The 17,709-nt window shown below is 53.9% G+C and overlaps 5 protein-coding genes across 5 annotated transcripts; all 5 read left to right on the top strand.

The window, feature by feature from the left end:
• Positions 1-3,721: 3,721 nt before the first annotated feature.
• PMA1 (plasma membrane H+-ATPase) lies at positions 3,722-6,808 on the top strand (the record flags this gene model as incomplete). Its single annotated transcript, XM_051444729.1, has 6 exons — positions 3,722-3,730; positions 3,804-4,128; positions 4,176-5,579; positions 5,631-6,101; positions 6,151-6,690; positions 6,744-6,808. 6 exons carry the CDS (start codon positions 3,722-3,724, stop codon positions 6,806-6,808), a joined length of 2,814 nt encoding a protein of 937 aa, XP_051304354.1.
• A 775-nt stretch (positions 6,809-7,583) lies between these two features.
• On the top strand, positions 7,584-8,579 carry J4E86_004184 (uncharacterized protein; the record flags this gene model as incomplete). The annotated part of the gene is made up of 3 exons (XM_051444728.1): positions 7,584-7,770; positions 7,825-7,984; positions 8,033-8,579. The coding sequence occupies 3 exons, from the start codon at positions 7,584-7,586 to the stop codon at positions 8,577-8,579; spliced, it is 894 nt and encodes a 297-aa protein (XP_051304353.1).
• Positions 8,580-8,945: 366 nt separating this feature from the next.
• On the top strand, positions 8,946-10,718 carry J4E86_004183 (uncharacterized protein; the record flags this gene model as incomplete). The annotated part of the gene is made up of 2 exons (XM_051444727.1): positions 8,946-9,026; positions 9,087-10,718. The coding sequence occupies 2 exons, from the start codon at positions 8,946-8,948 to the stop codon at positions 10,716-10,718; spliced, it is 1,713 nt and encodes a 570-aa protein (XP_051304352.1).
• A 1,636-nt stretch (positions 10,719-12,354) lies between these two features.
• On the top strand, positions 12,355-13,342 carry J4E86_004182 (uncharacterized protein; the record flags this gene model as incomplete). The annotated part of the gene is made up of 2 exons (XM_051444726.1): positions 12,355-12,416; positions 12,472-13,342. 2 exons carry the CDS (start codon positions 12,355-12,357, stop codon positions 13,340-13,342), a joined length of 933 nt encoding a protein of 310 aa, XP_051304351.1.
• Positions 13,343-13,885: 543 nt separating this feature from the next.
• On the top strand, positions 13,886-17,637 carry RPC2 (DNA-directed RNA polymerase III subunit; the record flags this gene model as incomplete). Its single annotated transcript, XM_051444725.1, has 3 exons — positions 13,886-13,900; positions 13,950-17,406; positions 17,474-17,637. The coding sequence occupies 3 exons, from the start codon at positions 13,886-13,888 to the stop codon at positions 17,635-17,637; spliced, it is 3,636 nt and encodes a 1,211-aa protein (XP_051304350.1).
• Positions 17,638-17,709: the final 72 nt, after the last annotated feature.

Genomic DNA, 17,709 nt, shown 5'->3' with positions numbered 1-17,709 from the left:
CTAAGATTGTGCGTAGTAGCGAACTCTCGTGAAGTTTCTGTATCGCTTCTGCTCACAACGTCTGTCAACGGTTGCTGCACGCGAACTTGATAGCTCTTCGATCCTGAGCTATGCAGCGAGGGGTAACTTACGAGCCAATGTACTGAGTAACCGCCCGGAAATCGTGGCCGGCGACTGATGTATCGTCGTGGTGGGGTAAGGGAGGGAGCGAGTTTGTACGCAGTGGCTTGAAGCTCGGGCGTCAAGATACGCTAACTCCCGGAGCGCCGCCTACGGAATGACGAGGCTGACCGGACAGGCCTGCTACTTTTATGAAGCTCGCTGGGTCACACTGTATTCCAAGTCGAGCCTGGGTAGACATCTTAGCCAGCTGCAATAGGAGCAAGCTAGAACGCGACCGACAGAGGAGCTACACGAACCGACGCTTCAGCCGACCCTTTCCCTCGCTGTAATGAGCGCGAACATCCCTCACAGCAAGGGTCCCTGAGACTTGACCATCCACAGCAGAGCATTGGCTGAAGGAGACATCGACGGCGCCTCTGATAAGTGCATCACCCTGTTTCTCGTGGTAGAGCGACCAGTCGTGCTGACCAGACTACAGCTTGCCGACGGACATGCCTCCTATAGCGATCTTAGGTGCACTACCACGCCTTCCAGTGGAGCGCCCTTTTAATGACACTCGACGACGCCAGACCTGATGTGCTGACGGCAGTGGCAGCCTCCTCCGACGCTCATCGACCGGCAGAAGACCCAACTACCCTCCCCACGCGACAGCTATACCAGACGCTGGACGACACCCGATGCGCCCACGAAGCTAGCATGGGCACCGAACACAACGAGACGATGTTTGTCCTCTCGATGCAGGTTGCGGACAAAGGGCTTGGAAAAGGGGGAGCATGACGCCTCAATGGGACCTGAGGCAACCCCGAACCGACTGTATCACACTTTCGCCGTCGGTCCATCATATTGCATGTCCAGTCGTCGTATCCTGGTATGTCGATACAGATGGTGCGATATCCGCCGCCTACCTGGCAATCACTGGATCCCAACTCTTTTTGTCTTACGGATACCTCTCAAGATGGCAGATAGCCTACCATAATACCAGGACTCAGGCGAGCACCTCAAGTATGCAGGAGTAGAAAGATACCCATTGCCGTCGCTGGAAATGCTGCTGCGAGCCGATCTCTTTTCCACAACACCAAACGAACAAGAAAGCAAGAGCAGGTCTATGGAGGGGCAGCGATAAGTGCTAGCGAAGTGGATGGCCGCAAAGAATTCCAGAAAGAGCTTTCGGTCGTGAGAATCCGACAGCGTCATACCCCAAGCGAGAGTTGTAGGGATGATGAAGATACAAACTTCGTGGAGACGGGCGAAGTTTGAAGTGGAAGTGGAAGTGTCTTCGGGCCGCGCACGGGCCTCACCCCACCAAACTTCGGACGCGTCCTCAGCCAACTTGCCATTCATCTTCGGTGTCTTGGCTGCAATGCTAGATAACGTTCGTGGTAAAGAGATATACTCGGCAGGGCTTGGAGGACGCGCAACATGGGCACAATCTCCGGTTGTCCAGACGTCGAGCTGCTTGTCAGAGTCTGCACCAAATCGACGCGACCGACCTCCCTCGTTCCTACATGGGTAGTTCTTGTCAGCCAGGAGCCAACGCCGATATTGAGCCAGTAATCCAGCGCGTCTCTCTATCCATCGATCATCGACCTCTCCGTCTGTATCTGTGGAACGGACAGCCTAGCAGACTCAGCAGAAGCGGTGTTATGCGCAGCTCTACTATGTCCCAGCGGCGCGTAGCAGACGAGCTGGCATCCCGCGGTTCGGCCACGCTCAGGTGGACGACACTTCGCGTTCTCTTCCCTTATCTACGCGCATTCCGCAGGCAGTGTAGGGTTGCATCAGGCGCGAACGGTCGATCCAGAGAGAGGGAGCGAGGTAAGCCGATCTGCTTCAGGAGGCCGCGAGGAAATTGAGTTTAGGAATGCACGTATGCGTTACAAGTATATGAGAAGAACGCTTCTCGAATGATGTGCGGCGGGAGACGTCTAGTGTGACAGTCCTTCGAGCCCTACTCAAGTCGCTGTGTTGACGGAAGGGCTTCAGAAGGTCCGATCACGCTATGGGTAGCGTTGAGGCGGACGGAGGCGACCTTGGAACCACGTTGGTGCACCGTGCACCAGCAATACTGTTCCAGATGAAGAAAAAGAAACGTCACGGCAACTGGGTCCACGGTGCGTTTACCGGAATCCTACAAAATATTTGCTCAGATCTCCCCAAAAGCACAGCAATTGCTCAGGGATCTTACGCGTCAGCCTTACGAGTTCAGCGCGCGGTCAATCTCTCATGAGGGCAGACTCAATTTCTGTCCTATACTACTTATCTGCCTGCTGGAAGAGACTGTTGTGCAAGCTCTCCACGCAGACGGGATAGGGACATCCCGCCAGAAGCAGTAAACCGGGTCTTACAGACACACACATCGCGATGGGCTGCTGTAGTGGCAAGACTTTCTTACACTTCTAGCCAGACCTTCACTGACATGAAATTCGGGATAGAATATTTGCGGCAAGCAAATGCTTGACGGATGCGTAGGACTCGATATGGGTCGAGTCAAACTTGGCGCTGCCGCCGACCCAATTTCACGAAGTTCATCGTATCTAGTTTTTGGAGCCCTTTATGGCGTCGAGTCAACGGATTGAAGAACTCAACTTCACTATGCGCCACTCAGATTGAGGATGACCTGTGCGTCGCAGCGCCCTTGTCAAGCTTAGTCTTGATGAACAGCTCATCCATATAATCCTCGTGTTCCGTTCTGCCATGTCCAGCCTCTTAGAAGAGTCGCAATAGATCGTCTTGCGAGGCTCGTGTGTCATCGGTAAGCTGACAGGAATACGCGCTACGTCATGTCGAAGATGATCCGTGACAATATTTGGTCGATTTGAATTGGTGACATGGGATGGCCATGCTAGGCGCGGGCTTAGGATTCTACTCACGGAAGTTTATCGCGCAATACACCACCACGAGTCCTCGAGCAGAACATCATGAAAACAAGTCACACGATGAGGGTCGTATACGTTGCGGTTTCTAGAAGATGAAATTATGGTCTGGTGTCTTTTGCTCATACTAACGCAATATAGACACGCAGACTACATACCAAACAGATTGCGATGCCAAATGCACTAAACCCCAAGGGCCGAGCTAATAATCTTAAGCCCTGGAGCAGGCCGCCGCAGCTCACAATCCCAGCGATCCCGCAAGCTGGCCACCTTATCTTGGCGGCTGGTTCTCGACGTGACCCTTTAACTTCAAAACAGGCTAGGCTGATCATGCGCGTCCTTGTGGCCTCATCAACCCGTGGGGTTCTCACAACATTCCGGTCAGAGTCGTTCCAACCCACCTCGGTCGTTCCTGCAGGCCCCTCCGACGACAAACGTCGCGTTGCGCGATCGCGACTGTGTTTGTTAACGCACCCCGCGTGGTGTTCAGGCTCAGGGTTGTTTTTCTGCGCTCTGAAGTCTTTCCCGCGCAACGATGCCTCAGAGGAGCCCTTTCCACGGATGAAAGCGCATTGGCCCACACTTCACTCAACATCGACGCAGATGCACTCGCAACATAGCTAGTCGCTTCGCGTAACCGACAAATATTTCTTGGCCGCTTGTATCATACAAACAGCAAACTACATACAGTGTTTGACATTATTAGCGACTAGCATTACATCAAGATGTCCGAGGTAAGTTGTCATAGAGCCCCAACACTACTAGGCTTGACCTACCAGTTGTCTAATCAGAGCTGACTAAATGCAGTCGCCAGCCGGTACGTCGCCGGATCGCGACGGCATATATCCATCAAATGGCCAAACATACGACAAGTACCATTTCCAGGAAAAGAACGTTCACATGGATGACATTGAGTTGGACGATGAAGAAGAGGATGAGGACATAGATCAGCTCATCGAAGATCTAGAGTCACAAGATGGCGAAAACGCCGACTACGAAGAGGAAGAAGCGCAACAACCAGGCGGCGCACGCCTCATCCCAGAAGAACTTCTACAGACTGACACGCGCATTGGCTTGACGTCCGCAGAGGTACTCATACGGCGGAAGAAATTCGGCGAAAACAAAATGAAAGGTACTTATTCTTCTTTCTCACCATCAGCACTTGCTCACCATATGCAGAGGAGTCAACGAACAACTGGGTCAAATTTCTGATGTTCTTTGTCGGACCAATCCAATTTGTCATGGAAGCGGCTGCCATTCTCGCTGCAGGACTCCAGGACTGGGTCGACTTTGGTGTCATCTGCGGCTTGCTCCTCCTGAACGCGAGTGTAGGCTTCATCCAAGAGTACCAGGCTGGCTCCATCGTGGAAGAACTGAAGAAGACGCTGGCCCTCAAGGCTACTGTATTACGCGACGGCACTTTGATTGAGATTGAAGCATCTGACGTGGTGCCTGGCGACATTCTGCAAGTCGAGGAGGGCGTCATCGTTCCAGCTGATGGGCGCATCGTTACGGAGAATGCGTTCGTGCAGGTTGATCAATCTTCGATCACTGGAGAATCATTGGCTGTCGACAAGCACCGAGGAGATACGTGCTACGCATCTTCTGCAGTCAAGCGCGGCGAGGCTTTCGTTGTGATTACAGCTACCGGCGATTCGACGTTCGTTGGGCGTGCAGCATCGCTCGTTGCAAGCGCTTCCAGCGGGCCTGGTCACTTCACCCAGGTACTACACGGCATTGGAACGATTCTTTTGGTTTTGGTCATCGTATCATTGTTGGTTGTCTGGATTAGCTCTTTCTATCGATCCAACGACATCGTCACTATCCTCCGGTTCACACTCGCCATAACGATCGTCGGAGTGCCTGTCGGCCTTCCTGCTGTTGTAACGACGACTATGGCAGTCGGTGCAGCGTACCTAGCCAAGAAGCAAGCCATCGTGCAGAAGCTCTCCGCCATCGAATCGCTTGCTGGCGTTGAGATCCTGTGCTCTGACAAAACTGGAACGTTGACAAAGAACAAGCTCTCCTTAGCTGAGCCATATACTGTTCCAGGGGTGGATCCAGAGGATTTGATGCTTACTGCCTGCTTGGCCGCATCGAGGAAGAAGAAAGGTATTGATGCCATCGACAAGGCATTCCTCAAATCTCTACGCCACTATCCGCGTGCCAAATATGTGCTCAGCAAGTACAAAGCCATCAGATTTCATCCATTCGACCCAGTATCCAAGAAAGTTCAGGCAGTCGTCGAGTCACCCCAAGGCGAGCGCATAACATGCGTCAAGGGCGCTCCACTTTTCGTGCTTCGGACCGTTGAGGAAGACGGTGAACTTCCAGAGCATGTCGTAGACTCGTACAAGAACAAGGTCGCGGAGTTTGCTACGCGCGGCTTTCGCTCGCTTGGTGTTGCTCGCAAGCGCGAAGATGAGCGCTGGGAAATTTTGGGCATTATGCCATGCTCAGATCCTCCGCGTCACGACACGTATCGTACTATCAACGAAGCGAAGTCACTGGGCCTTTCCATCAAGATGCTGACTGGTGACGCTGTTGGCATCGCGCGAGAGACGTCGCGTCAGCTCGGCCTAGGTAAGGATAGAACTATCTCGACGCGTAAACCTTGGCTGACTTTAGACATAGGCACAAACATCTTCGATGCTGAGAAGCTCGGTCTGAGCGGCGGCGGCGAAATGCCTGGCTCAGAGTTCTATGACTTCGTTGAAGGTGCAGATGGCTTTGCAGAAGTGTTCCCACAGCACAAATACAACGTTGTAGAGATTCTGCAGCAGAGAGGATACCTCGTCGCGATGACTGGCGATGGCGTGAACGATGCGCCGTCGTTGAAGAAGGCAGATACTGGCATTGCCGTGCAAGGCGCTTCTGACGCCGCCTGCTCTGCTGCCGACATTGTGTTCCTCGCCCCTGGTCTCTCTGCAATCATCGACGCGCTGAAGACCTCGCGCCAGATCTTCCATCGCATGTATGCTTACGTCGTTTACCGTATCGCTTTATCACTACATCTCGAGATATTTCTGGGTCTCTGGATCGCTATCCTCAACGAAAGTCTGAACCTACAACTAGTAGTGTTCATCGCAATCTTTGCTGACATTGGTAAGTCTTGCCTTATGCGTGCTTCGTGCATGGGCTAACCAGAAGGCAGCGACGCTGGCTATCGCCTACGATAACGCGCCATATAGCCGTACTCCGGTCAAATGGAATCTCCCCAAACTATGGGGAATGTCGATCCTCCTTGGCGTCATCCTCGCTGTAGGCACTTGGATCACGATGACAACAATGCTGCCTTACCTCACAGGCGAGCAACAGGGCGTCGAAGGTGGCATTGTCCAGAATCATGGCCAGCGTGACCCCATTCTCTTCCTCGAGATCACCCTGACTGAGAATTGGCTCATCTTCATCACCCGCGCCAATGGTCCATTCTGGTCATCCATCCCTTCATGGCAGCTAGCTGGCGCGATCCTAGTCGTCGACATCCTCGCTACATGCTTCACCATCTTTGGCTGGTTTGTAGGAGGAAGAACAAACATCGTTGCTGTGGTCCGCGTGTGGGCTTTCTCGTTCGGCATCTTCTGCATCATGGCGGGAGTGTATTATATTTTACAGGGTAGTCAAGGCTTTGACAATCTCATGCATGGAAAGCTTCTCAAGAGGAAGCAGAAGCAGAGGAACCTCGAGGACTTCGGTGAGTACAATAGGTATCAACATTTCGCTGCGACAGTTGCTAACAGTACTTAGTCGTTTCACTGCAACGCGTGTCGACACAGCACGAGAAGACGACGTACCATGAGAAGACAAAATAGCATTTCGGTCTTGACGGTGGGTTGCAACCACGTCAGCGATCCAGCGTCACGCTGTAATGCGGATGGGTTTGATCTTCTTGGCACAGACGTAAAGGCTAGTAGGAGGCGTTTGGTTGTACGGGCGGCCATATTGATATTCAGTCATCTTGATAGTGTGCCATCTCGGGCGACTTGTATTCATATTTCATTAAGAAGGGAGCCGCAGACCTGGAGGTTGTAGAACTTGGTACAAGCACAGTAGATACGACGATGTTCTCAACATCTCGCGATGCATCATACTGCTGTAATCGCAAGGCATTTCATTACTTCTCTAAAGTTCGTATCATATCCTTTAGTGCTTTCATCAGGCTAGCCAACAGTAGCTTGGGCGACCAGTCAAGACGGCGCGTCGGACATGCAGGAACACAATCCTAGAAGCAGCAGCTCGGCGCATGTTAAACAGCTTAGTAATTTCTAAATAGCTGTCCTAGTACAGTAGCGATAAAGCTCTAAGTTTCGAAATGGTGCAATGAAATGTATTCTATCGGGATTTAGGGCAGGCGCTCGCGGTGACGTCGCTTGTCAGCATCACCCCACCTTCGGCATTGAGACACGCGCGGCATCCTGGTAATCACGTAACACAGTAGGACTTGACCACCATCACACTCCTTCTCAGTTGATGCTCAGTTGCGCTCGAAGCATAAGTTGTCCCGCCCGACACCAGCTTAAATCCAATCGGATCTCGTCTCACCACATCAGAATACCCTTTCTACCACCAGCAAAAGCATTCGCAACAATGGCCAACCTCGACATCACCATTCCCAAGTTGAAGCTCAACGATGGTACTTCGATGCCAATGCTAGGCTACGGTACTGGTACTGCCTGGTTCAAGACTGGCGAGGAAAGCAAGATCGACCAGGCTATCATTGATTCTGTCAAGATTGCGACCAAGCTAGGATACACGCATCTTGATGGCGCCGAGGGTATGCTAGTCGTTGCACATTAACGGGTCTGAGAACCTTGCTGATAACTGGCAGTCTACAAGACCGAGACCGAGTTGGGCACCGCGATCAAGGAGAGTGGCATCCCGCGTGAGAAGCTATACGTTACTACCAAAGTCAACAACGACAACATCAAAAATATTGCGGGAGCTATCAAGACGAGTCTGGAGAAGTTGCAACTGGACTATGTTGACCTGTATGTCTCTAAAATCTGCATCAACAATCTATATTCTGACGAGCATAGGTACCTCATCCACCAGCCGTGGTTTGCAGGCTCAGACGAAGACCTCCAGAAGGCATGGGCTGACATGGAAGCCGTTCAAGCATCCGGCCTCGCAAAGTCCATCGGCGTCTCCAACTATCTCCCTAACCATCTCGCCGCCATCCTGAAGACCGCGAAAGTCAAGCCAGTATGCAACCAGATCGAGCTCCACCCCTACCTGCAAAGGCCAGAACTCCTCGAATTCCACAAGCAGAACAACATTGCCACCGTCGCGTATGCGCCTCTCACTCCTGCCACCAAAGCCAAGCCCGGTCCTCTGGACGACTACGTGGGAGCACTGACGAAGAAGTATGCTGTGGGCGAGAACGAGATCTACCTTAGGTGGTGCATGGACCAGGATATTGTGCCAATTACGACGAGTGGAAAGGAGCAGAGGCTGAGTGATTACTTGAGGGCGAACACGTTCAAGCTGACGCCTAAGGAGATCAAGGATATGAATGAGATTGGGCAGAAGAAGCACTTCCGCGGATTCTGGGGACACATCTTCAAGGATGATGATCAGTCATAGTGTAGCAGCCCTGGAGCTGTATGAAGCAGCGCGTGGGTCATGTTTGATATAGCAGACCAAGAGTGATGAACCATGCACATCTTGATAACACAAATATTGTGAGCTTGTTTGATGTTGTTTGAAAATTGCCGCTGAAGTTCCGGCGTGGGTGAATACAACTGCTAGGGCTGGGTTGGGGCGACCCCGTTAGCGCCAAGACAGGCTCTCAATCTTTCGGCGCGAGCTCAGCAACTTCCACCTCGACTTCGACCTGTCGCGCATCACCCTTTGCACCCACCCACATCGCGCGATTGTATACACGGACCGGGCCGCGCATATCATCAAACATCACGAGTTCCAGTGACGCACCGCGCAATCACCGCCGCCATGTCAGGCGCAGTCGCAAAGGGCAAGAAGCAGGTGAACAAGAACGCCTATCGCCGGGCGAAGAAGAAGCAACAGCGTTCTGTAAGCAAACCACGCGCATCGCATTGCGCATCGCAATACATTGTACTAACAGCCATACAGGAGACACCGTCCGAGGCCGCTGACTCTGCGCGTGAGAGCGAATCTCCCGCACCCGAAAGCGACAGCAATAACGAAGCACAGGCGGTCAAGCCCGCGAACCTTCTCACCGTTGACGATATCGCGAACCAGTACGACCTCGACGACCCCGTGTTTGAGGAATACAAGAGCGTCTTCGAGAAATTCAGGGAGCCGACCGAGGAGGAAGCGGCGACCAAGGACGAGGAGAAGCCAGACATCTATTTCTCCGACGACGACATCCCCAGCGAGGACGAGGACGATGGCAAGCCCAAGCTCTCCAAGAAGCAGCGGAAGCAAATGAACAAGTTGTCGGTTGCGCAACTGAAATCACTGGTCCCCCGGCCTGAGTTGGTTGAGTGGACGGATGTGTCATCCTCAAATCCACAGCTGCTCATCTCCATCAAGGGGGCGAAGAACGTCATTCCCGTCCCGACCCACTGGTCACTCAAGCGCGAGTACCTTTCATCGAAACGCGGTATCGAGAAACCTCCGTTCGCCCTACCCAAGTTCATCCAGGAAACTGGTATCGCAGAGATGCGTGATGCAGTACTGGAAAAGCAAGCAGACATGACGATGAGGCAAAAGCAGCGAGAGCGCGTCCAAGGAAAGCTCGGCAAGCTCGACATCGACTATGCAAAACTATACGATGCCTTCTTCAGGCGACAGACGAAGCCAGAGTTGACGCGGTACGGCGAGGTCTACTACGAGGGCAAGGAGTTCGAGACCAATCTCGTGAATCTCAAGCCCGGCGAGCTGAGCGAGGAGCTCCGCGAGGCTCTCGGAATGATGCCAGGCCATCCGCCCCCTTGGCTCATCAACATGCAGCGCTTCGGTCCTCCCCCATCCTACCCGAACATGCGCGTCCCTGGTGTAAACGCTCCAATCCCTCCTGGTTCCTCCTGGGGCTTCCAGCCCGGCCAGTGGGGTAAACCCCCAATCGACGACGCTGGCAAGCCACAATTTGGAGGCGATTTGTATGGAACAGCCATACTGGAAGAGCAACAACAGCCTACTCATGTCGGCGAGCCTGTAGAGCGTGGTATCTGGGGAGCACTACGAGCTGAGGGCGAAAGTGAAGACGAGGAGAGCGACGAAGAAGAGGAGGAAGACGAAGATGACGAGGAGGGAGGCGACGAAGACGCGAGCGGCATCCAGACATCGATGACAACAGCATCTGCCATGCCATCCGAGATTGGAGGAGCAGAGAGCATCGGTGGAGAGTTCCAGCTCCGGAAGCAGCGGAAAGGAATCGAGACTGAAGAGCCGGGTGTACCCCGCAGCGCCGGTACAGTGCTTCCTGAGAAGAACATCTCGGCGACTGGTTTCTTTGGCGGAGAGCACGCTTATGACCTGGATGCGGCTAGGCGCGACGCACTTGGACACGCACAAAGGAAGCGTAAGGCTGGAGACATCGACGTGTCGGTTGATGTCGACCAGTTGGCAGATAGTGACAAGCTCGATAAGGACGCACTGAAGAAAGAGTACGAGTCAAGGCAAAGAGCCGAAGCGCAAGGCCAATGGCAGAGTATCGATCAAGATGATTTGGCGGACATGATCAACCAGGAGAGCAGGAAGCGCGCGAAGCGGGAGGACGAGCGAAAGACCAGGCGCTAGGTCTGTTGGTCAAGAGTCCGCAAAGGACATGTGTTTTGTACAAAAGATTACGGATTGCATTTTTCAAGAGCTCTGTCAGGGAGCCGGCGTCACGGATGTTAATGGTCAGTAGGGCTTCGGCACATTCAGCATTGGGATACGGCGTTACATGCGGCAGCCAAGGTTGACCGCAGTTGAACATAATCAAGATGAAGAATTTCTCACTTCCAAGGACAAGAATGACGGAAGAATTGTATGCTGACTATGGAGGGGGCGGTACGTCTCGTGTCGACGAAAGGCTTGACGGATGCGACATGCAGGACAAAGGATGTGAAAGACAATAGCTGAAAACGTGAGTCAAGGGGTGGTACCATCAGACTGGGACGACAGACACACAATGTCTTGGCTACTGAGGAGTAGATTGAGGCTTCCATTTGGAGGGCACCGAAAAGATGTAGCGATGTCAGGAGCGCAGGGGGGAAGACACCAGATGCTGTCTGAAGTGCTATCTACGGAATTCTGGATCTACCGCGCACACGCACACAGTACCCTCTCTCGGCTGCCCGATTGCACATCCGGCGACCAAGTTGAATGTGAATCAAACGGTTGGCTGTTTGCAATGTGACTGACCCACGGCCAGTGCTCGCACGCCTCCCCCGCACGTGACCTACGAACGCGTCCAGTCGCTGGAGGCTTGGCTCTGAACTTCTCTTTTTGCGACCCAACACACGACCAGCCACCACCGCCCAGCAAGCGCAGTCGTTAGCTATCAACCCGGACTAATCGCTACGACCACATCACTTAGTATTGTTTACCTGCGATAGGCACAGCACATCACCCTCGCCGCAGAAATGGACAGGGATCGTGAGCGAGATCGAGGAGACCGAAGGTTTGTCGACTCCAAACCAAGGGCCGCCTAGGCTCCGATGCGCAAACATGTTCCCAGGCATGCGGCATCTACTATGGGCGCATCTACTAACATCGCCATAGAGACGACAGGTACTCCAACACATACCGTCCGCGTTCTCCTGGCCCTCGCCCACGCTCTCCACGCGGAGACAGCTACCGAGCCCGTTCACCTCCTCCCCGCCGCGCCTCGCCTCCTCCTCGTCGCGCCTCGCCCATCCGTCGCGGTATAGCTTCGGCAGATACATATGTTCCTGGTGGCCGTTCATCGCGTCCGCGCAGTCGATCGCCTGGTTTCCGGAGAAGATCCCGGAGCCCACGTCGCGACGACAACTGGAGGGCACGCCCTCGATCACCGCCTCGCCGAGCATTTTCGCCGCGACGAGATGAGCCTAGACGTGATGACTACAGGGCAAGGTCACCGCTGCCGCGACGGGACCGCGATCAGTACGACTCGTATACTCGCTCCCCGCGACCACGCGAAAGGTCTCCACCACCAAGAGAGCGCGATGTCTCCCCAGCTAGGAGCCGGGGTATACGCTCGCCTGTTCGTCCGAGCCGGTACGAAGAGCCGCGCTCCCGGGTGAATAGGTATGCTTTCAGTATCCCCTCGCGCCATGCCATTTGCTGACCTTATATGAAGCCCTCCCCGCAGATACTCTCCGGCCCGCGACACTCGTGACACGCGCGACTACCGACGCCGCTCACCCTCTCCAAGACGCGAGCGTCCCGACCCTTACACTGCGGATACATGGAGGAGTCGCAGGTCTCCTTCGCCAGCGCGGCCAGCATATGCTTCGAACGATGCGTCGGGTAGGGACTCCGCAGCGACGTCCCGCCGCTCTTCCCCACCACCCATCCACCCCAGTCGGGCTGCCCTGGTAGAAGACCGACCAGTCAGAGAGCCCGCCTCAGCACCACGATCGCCTTTCCGTGAGCGTCTCCCCGATAGAGGACGAGACTACAGTCGCGAGCGAGAGCGATCGCCTCCACGTCGACGCGACAGTCCTCCGACAGGACCGCGCGGAGATAGAGACTTCGCGCCTCCTACTGGACCATCGTCGTCTTCGTACCGCAATGGCGACAGCAACTTTGCCAGAGCTCCACCAACAGGACCTTCCAGCAGGAGCTATCCCTCCCCTGCGATATCCCCTCCAGTTGGACCTTCGAGCTTGACACCACAGGCCCCCTCCTTTCCCCGGGGCAATAACCCTGTTCTAGCAGCGCCAACACGACCGCGTGGTGGTGGCCGCGGTGGCTTTGGGGGATACGAAGGACGAGGAGACTTTTCAGGCCCATCCTCACGACGAGGATCTTGGGGCGCAGGACCACGAGGAGGAGGCTACTACGGTGGTGCGCCATCCGGCCCACGTGGTTCCAGCAGCGGACCCAGTGGAGCAGCACCCTTTGCTCCCTCATTCCGCGGATCTAACAACTCTACCGCTACAACCTACCCCCGTACGATGCGCTTCCGAGACCATCTCTCCGACCTCCCCAAGGAGATCCCTGGTGGCCAAAGAGCACCCGAGTTGTACGACAAGAGCAAGATCCTGAAGCTTGAAGCCGAGGCGCAGAAGTTGAGAGAGATGATCGATAAGAAGGAAGATGCGAAGAGGCAGAAACTCAGGGAGTGGGACAGTCTTGAACGCGAGGCGGATACGGCTCAGCTGAGGGTTGATCTTGCAGAGGGTTCACTACGAAGCATAAACGGGGAGGCGGATGTCAGCGATGCCTTCTAGTACCGGCGTTCGCTGGGTGACGATCTTGCAGACTACGACTGGTGATTCACGGCTGGTGGCTCCTTGGCATGAGGTTTCTTGGAGACTTGAGATGATAGTTTCGATTTGGCTTGCATCTGGATCTTGGAAGATAGCTTTCTGGTGGCATAGCGGGCGTTGAATGGCATAGCATTGGTAGCAACCGAGTCCTGATCACTAAATGCTTGAACGTTGTCTGCAGATAACTTGTGCTTTACCTGTGATGATTCAGTGACTCCCGAGACACTTTATACCGACAACGGAAGCTAAGTTGAGACCTTCGTGATGCTTGTGTAAGTTGTAAGCGCGTTCTCTTTTTCCAAGTTTCGCTCGCGCGAGTCTGGGTGTCTGTATTGTTGGTCACCCACCCAGACGGATGCTGAGACTATTGCGGATTACCGATTGGTCAGTATTAATTCTCACTTCTGACTCGCCGAACGCCAAATGTTTGCTGCAGCTGGTCGGTCGAACTAACCTACTCACCCGCCGCCTCAACCTTCGCCGACTGCTCTACTGTCGCACAAAATGGTGGGCAAGAAGGTGAGAAGTCTCGCATGATCGTAGCGACCAGGGACTAATTTGACTTTAGGAAGTCGCGAAGCCCGAAGCTGCCCCGCGCGGGGCCGCGAAGGCGAATGCTGCGACTGCTGCTCCCGCAGTACAGAAAGTTGACGATGCTATGGACGTGGACGCTGTAGGCGCAAAGCCTCATACGACAGCAGGCGACGACGCGACTGACCTCAATCCCAACGCTTCCACATCGGCAGAGGCGACGCGAAAACGAAAAGCGCCGCTTACCCACGCCAAAGACGAGTTTGCCGCCCTCCTCGAGCCCTTCTACTACGGAAAGAGTCTGACCGATCCGATCAATACTGCGCGCGATAAGTGGAATCTTCTACCGGCCTTTCTGAAGACCAAGGGACTGGTCAAGCAGCATGTCGACTCATACAACCACTTCGTCGATGTGGAACTCAAGAAAATCCTCAAGGCCAACCGTTTCGTCCGCAGCGATACCGACCCCAAGTTCCTTCTCGAGTACACAGACATTCGCGTCCTTTCCCCAAATCGACAGGAAGAAGATGACCTCGACCACCACCGCAGTACCATTACACCCAACGAGTGCCGATTGCGCGACATGACATACGCGGCGCCGATAGTAGTGGACATCATATATACCCGTGGGAACTCAAAGGTCAAGCGGACGGGTATCAAGATTGGGCGTATGCCTATAATGCTGAAAAGCAACAAGTGCGTGCTTGCAGGGAAGAACGATCGCGAAATGGCAGTCATGGACGAGTGTCCGCTAGACCCAGGAGGCTACTTCATCACCCGAGGACAAGAGAAGGTCATCCTGGTTCAAGAGCAGCTGAACAAGAATCGTGTCATTGTTGAGAGTGCCAAAGGCATCATGCAAGCCAGCGTCACGAGTTCTACACACGAGAGGCGTACCAAGACGTACGTTATTCAGAAGAAGGGTCTCATGTACCTCCGCCACAACACGCTTTCCGAAGAAATCCCGATTGTCTTCGTAATGAAGGCACTGGGTGTACACTCCGACAAGGAGATCATACTCTTGATAGCCGGCGAGGACACCGCGTACCAAGATAACTTCGCTGCCAATTTCGAGGCGTGCGCAAAGGAAGGCATACACACTCAGGAGCGAGCACTTGAGTATATCGGCCACCGCGTACGACTAGTGAAGAAGCCGCTCGGTACCTCGCGCAGTCGGAACTATCACTTAGAGGCTATCGAGTGTTTGTCCAACGTTGTCCTTCCCCACGTCCCAGTCGAAGGCACGAACTACCGACCAAAGGCACTATACGTGGCCCTCATGGCACGTCGAGTTCTGATGGCCATGCAAGACCCGAAGCTTGTAGACGATCGCGACTATGTCGGAAACAAGCGTCTCGAGTTGTCTGGACAGATGCTGTCACTCTTATTCGAAGATCACTTCAAGCGCTTCAACCACGACTTCAAGTTGAGCATCGACAAAGTACTGAAGAAACCCGTCCGAGCGCAAGAATTTGACGCCTTCTCGCACTTCAGCGTACACAAGAACCATATCACCATGGGTGTCGAGCGCGCCATTGCGACTGGAAATTGGAGTTTGAAGCGTTTCAAGATGGAGAGGGCGGGTGTGACTCACGTCTTGAGCAGACTGAGTTATATTGCGGCGCTGGGTATGATGACGAGAATCAGTTCGCAGTTCGAAAAGACGCGTAAGGTCTCTGGTCCCCGTGCGCTACAACCCTCGCAATTTGGCATGCTGTGCACCTCCGATACGCCTGAAGGTGAAGCTTGTGGTTTGGTCAAAAACCTGGCGCTCATGACGCATATCACAACCGAAGACGACGATGATCCAGTGCGCAAGATCGTGTTTATGCTGGGTGCCGAAGATATCTGTTTCCAGACTGGAGAGGAGATCCACGCAGATGGTGTATATAGTGTGTGTCTCAACGGTACACCTATCGCAGTCACCGACACACCTAAACGATTCCTCAACAGCTTCCGGAAACTCAGGAGAATGGGACGAATCTCCGAGTTCACTAGCATTCACATCGATCACGACCACTGCGAAGTTCACATCGCCACGGACGAAGGTCGAATCTGCCGGCCGATGATCATTGTCGAAAACCAACGGTCCAAGGTTACCTCGCGCTACCTCAAGGCGCTTCGCAAGGGCACCATGGAGTTTGAGGACTTCCTGACAAGAGGTCTGGTGGAGTACCTCGATACCAACGAAGAGAACGACACGAACATTGCTTTGAAGGAGAGCGAAATCAACCAATACACTACACATCTCGAAATCGAGCCCTTCACCATACTGGGCGCCGTTGCTGGTCTCATCCCATACCCACATCACAACCAGTCGCCTCGTAACACTTACCAATGCGCTATGGGTAAGCAAGCTATTGGCGCGATCGCCTACAACCAGTTCAAGAGGATAGACACACTGCTATACTTGATGGTCTATCCACAGCAGCCCATGGTCAAGACCCGCACCATTGAGCTCACCAAATACGACAAGCTGCCTGCCGGACAAAATGCAACCGTCGCTGTCATGTCCTACTCCGGATACGATATTGAGGATGCGCTCATCCTGAACAAGGCCTCCTGCGACCGTGGCTTCGGTCGCTGCCAGGTTCTGAAGAAGCATGTCACACCGCTGAAGACCTATGCCAACGGCACCTCTGACCGTATCAATGCCGGCGCTCTCGATGTGGATAACACCAGCCACCAAGCCATCGGACAAGACGGTATCGCCCAAGTTGGTGCGCGCATAGAAGCAGGCGACGCCTATCTTCTGAAATCCATTCCCCAAGACACCGCCGGGCCTGCAACAAACGTCTACAAAGACAAGCCCGACAAGTACAAGATGCCCGACTGCAGCTACATCGACAAAGCCTGCATCACCGAGAACGAAGCCGGAACGACCCTGATCAAGCTCCTCATGCGCCAAACACGACGTCCCGAACTCGGCGACAAGTTCTCCTCTCGCCACGGTCAAAAAGGAACAACAGGACTCATCGTCCAACAAGAAGACATGCCCTTCAACGACCAAGGCATCTGCCCCGACATCATCATGAACCCTCACGGATTCCCCTCGCGTATGACAGTCGGCAAGATGATGGAGCTCCTCTCAGGCAAAGCCGGTGTTCTAAACGGCACACTAGAATACGGCACCGCATTCGGCGGCTCCACCGTGGAAGACATGTCGCAGATCCTCGTAGAAAAAGGCTTCTCCTACACAGGAAAAGACTACCTGACAAGCGGCATCACAGGAGAAGCCCACCAATTCTACACCTTTTTCGGCCCGATCTACTACCAGAAACTCAAGCACATGGTGCAGGATAAGATGCATTCGCGTGCGAGGGGTCCGCGCGCTATCCTCACAAGACAGCCTACGGAGGGTAGGGCGAGGGACGGTGGATTGCGTCTGGGCGAGATGGAACGTGATTGTTTGATTGCGTATGGAGCTAGTCAGCTACTGCTTGAGCGGTTGATGATTAGTTCGGATGCGCATAATGTGGATGTCTGTGAGAAGTGTAAGTCGCTCTCTTCCCTTCACTATTCGAATTTTCCTTACAAGACCTCTGCTAATGATGATGACAGGTGGTCAAATGGGTTACAGCGGCTACTGCAAGCTCTGTGAGAGCGAAAAGGCGGTTCGCAAGATTACTATGCCGTATGCTGCTAAGCTTCTTATTCAGGAGCTGGGTAGTATGAATGTCAAGGTGACGATTGGGTTGGAAGATGAATTTCCAAGGGACGCTTAGGGAAGGAGAGAAGTGGATGCATGATTGGCGCTGATCTTGGACGGTACTGGGCTTGGGTGCATAGCGTGGCGT

The sequence above is a fragment of the Alternaria arbusti genome, assembly GCF_024043155.1.
Source record: "Alternaria arbusti strain BMP 1465 chromosome Unknown scaffold_4, whole genome shotgun sequence".
Classification (NCBI taxonomy): domain Eukaryota; kingdom Fungi; phylum Ascomycota; class Dothideomycetes; order Pleosporales; family Pleosporaceae; genus Alternaria; species Alternaria arbusti.
The sequence above is the reverse complement of the archived record's forward strand: the minus strand, read 5'-3'. Positions and strand labels throughout refer to the sequence as shown.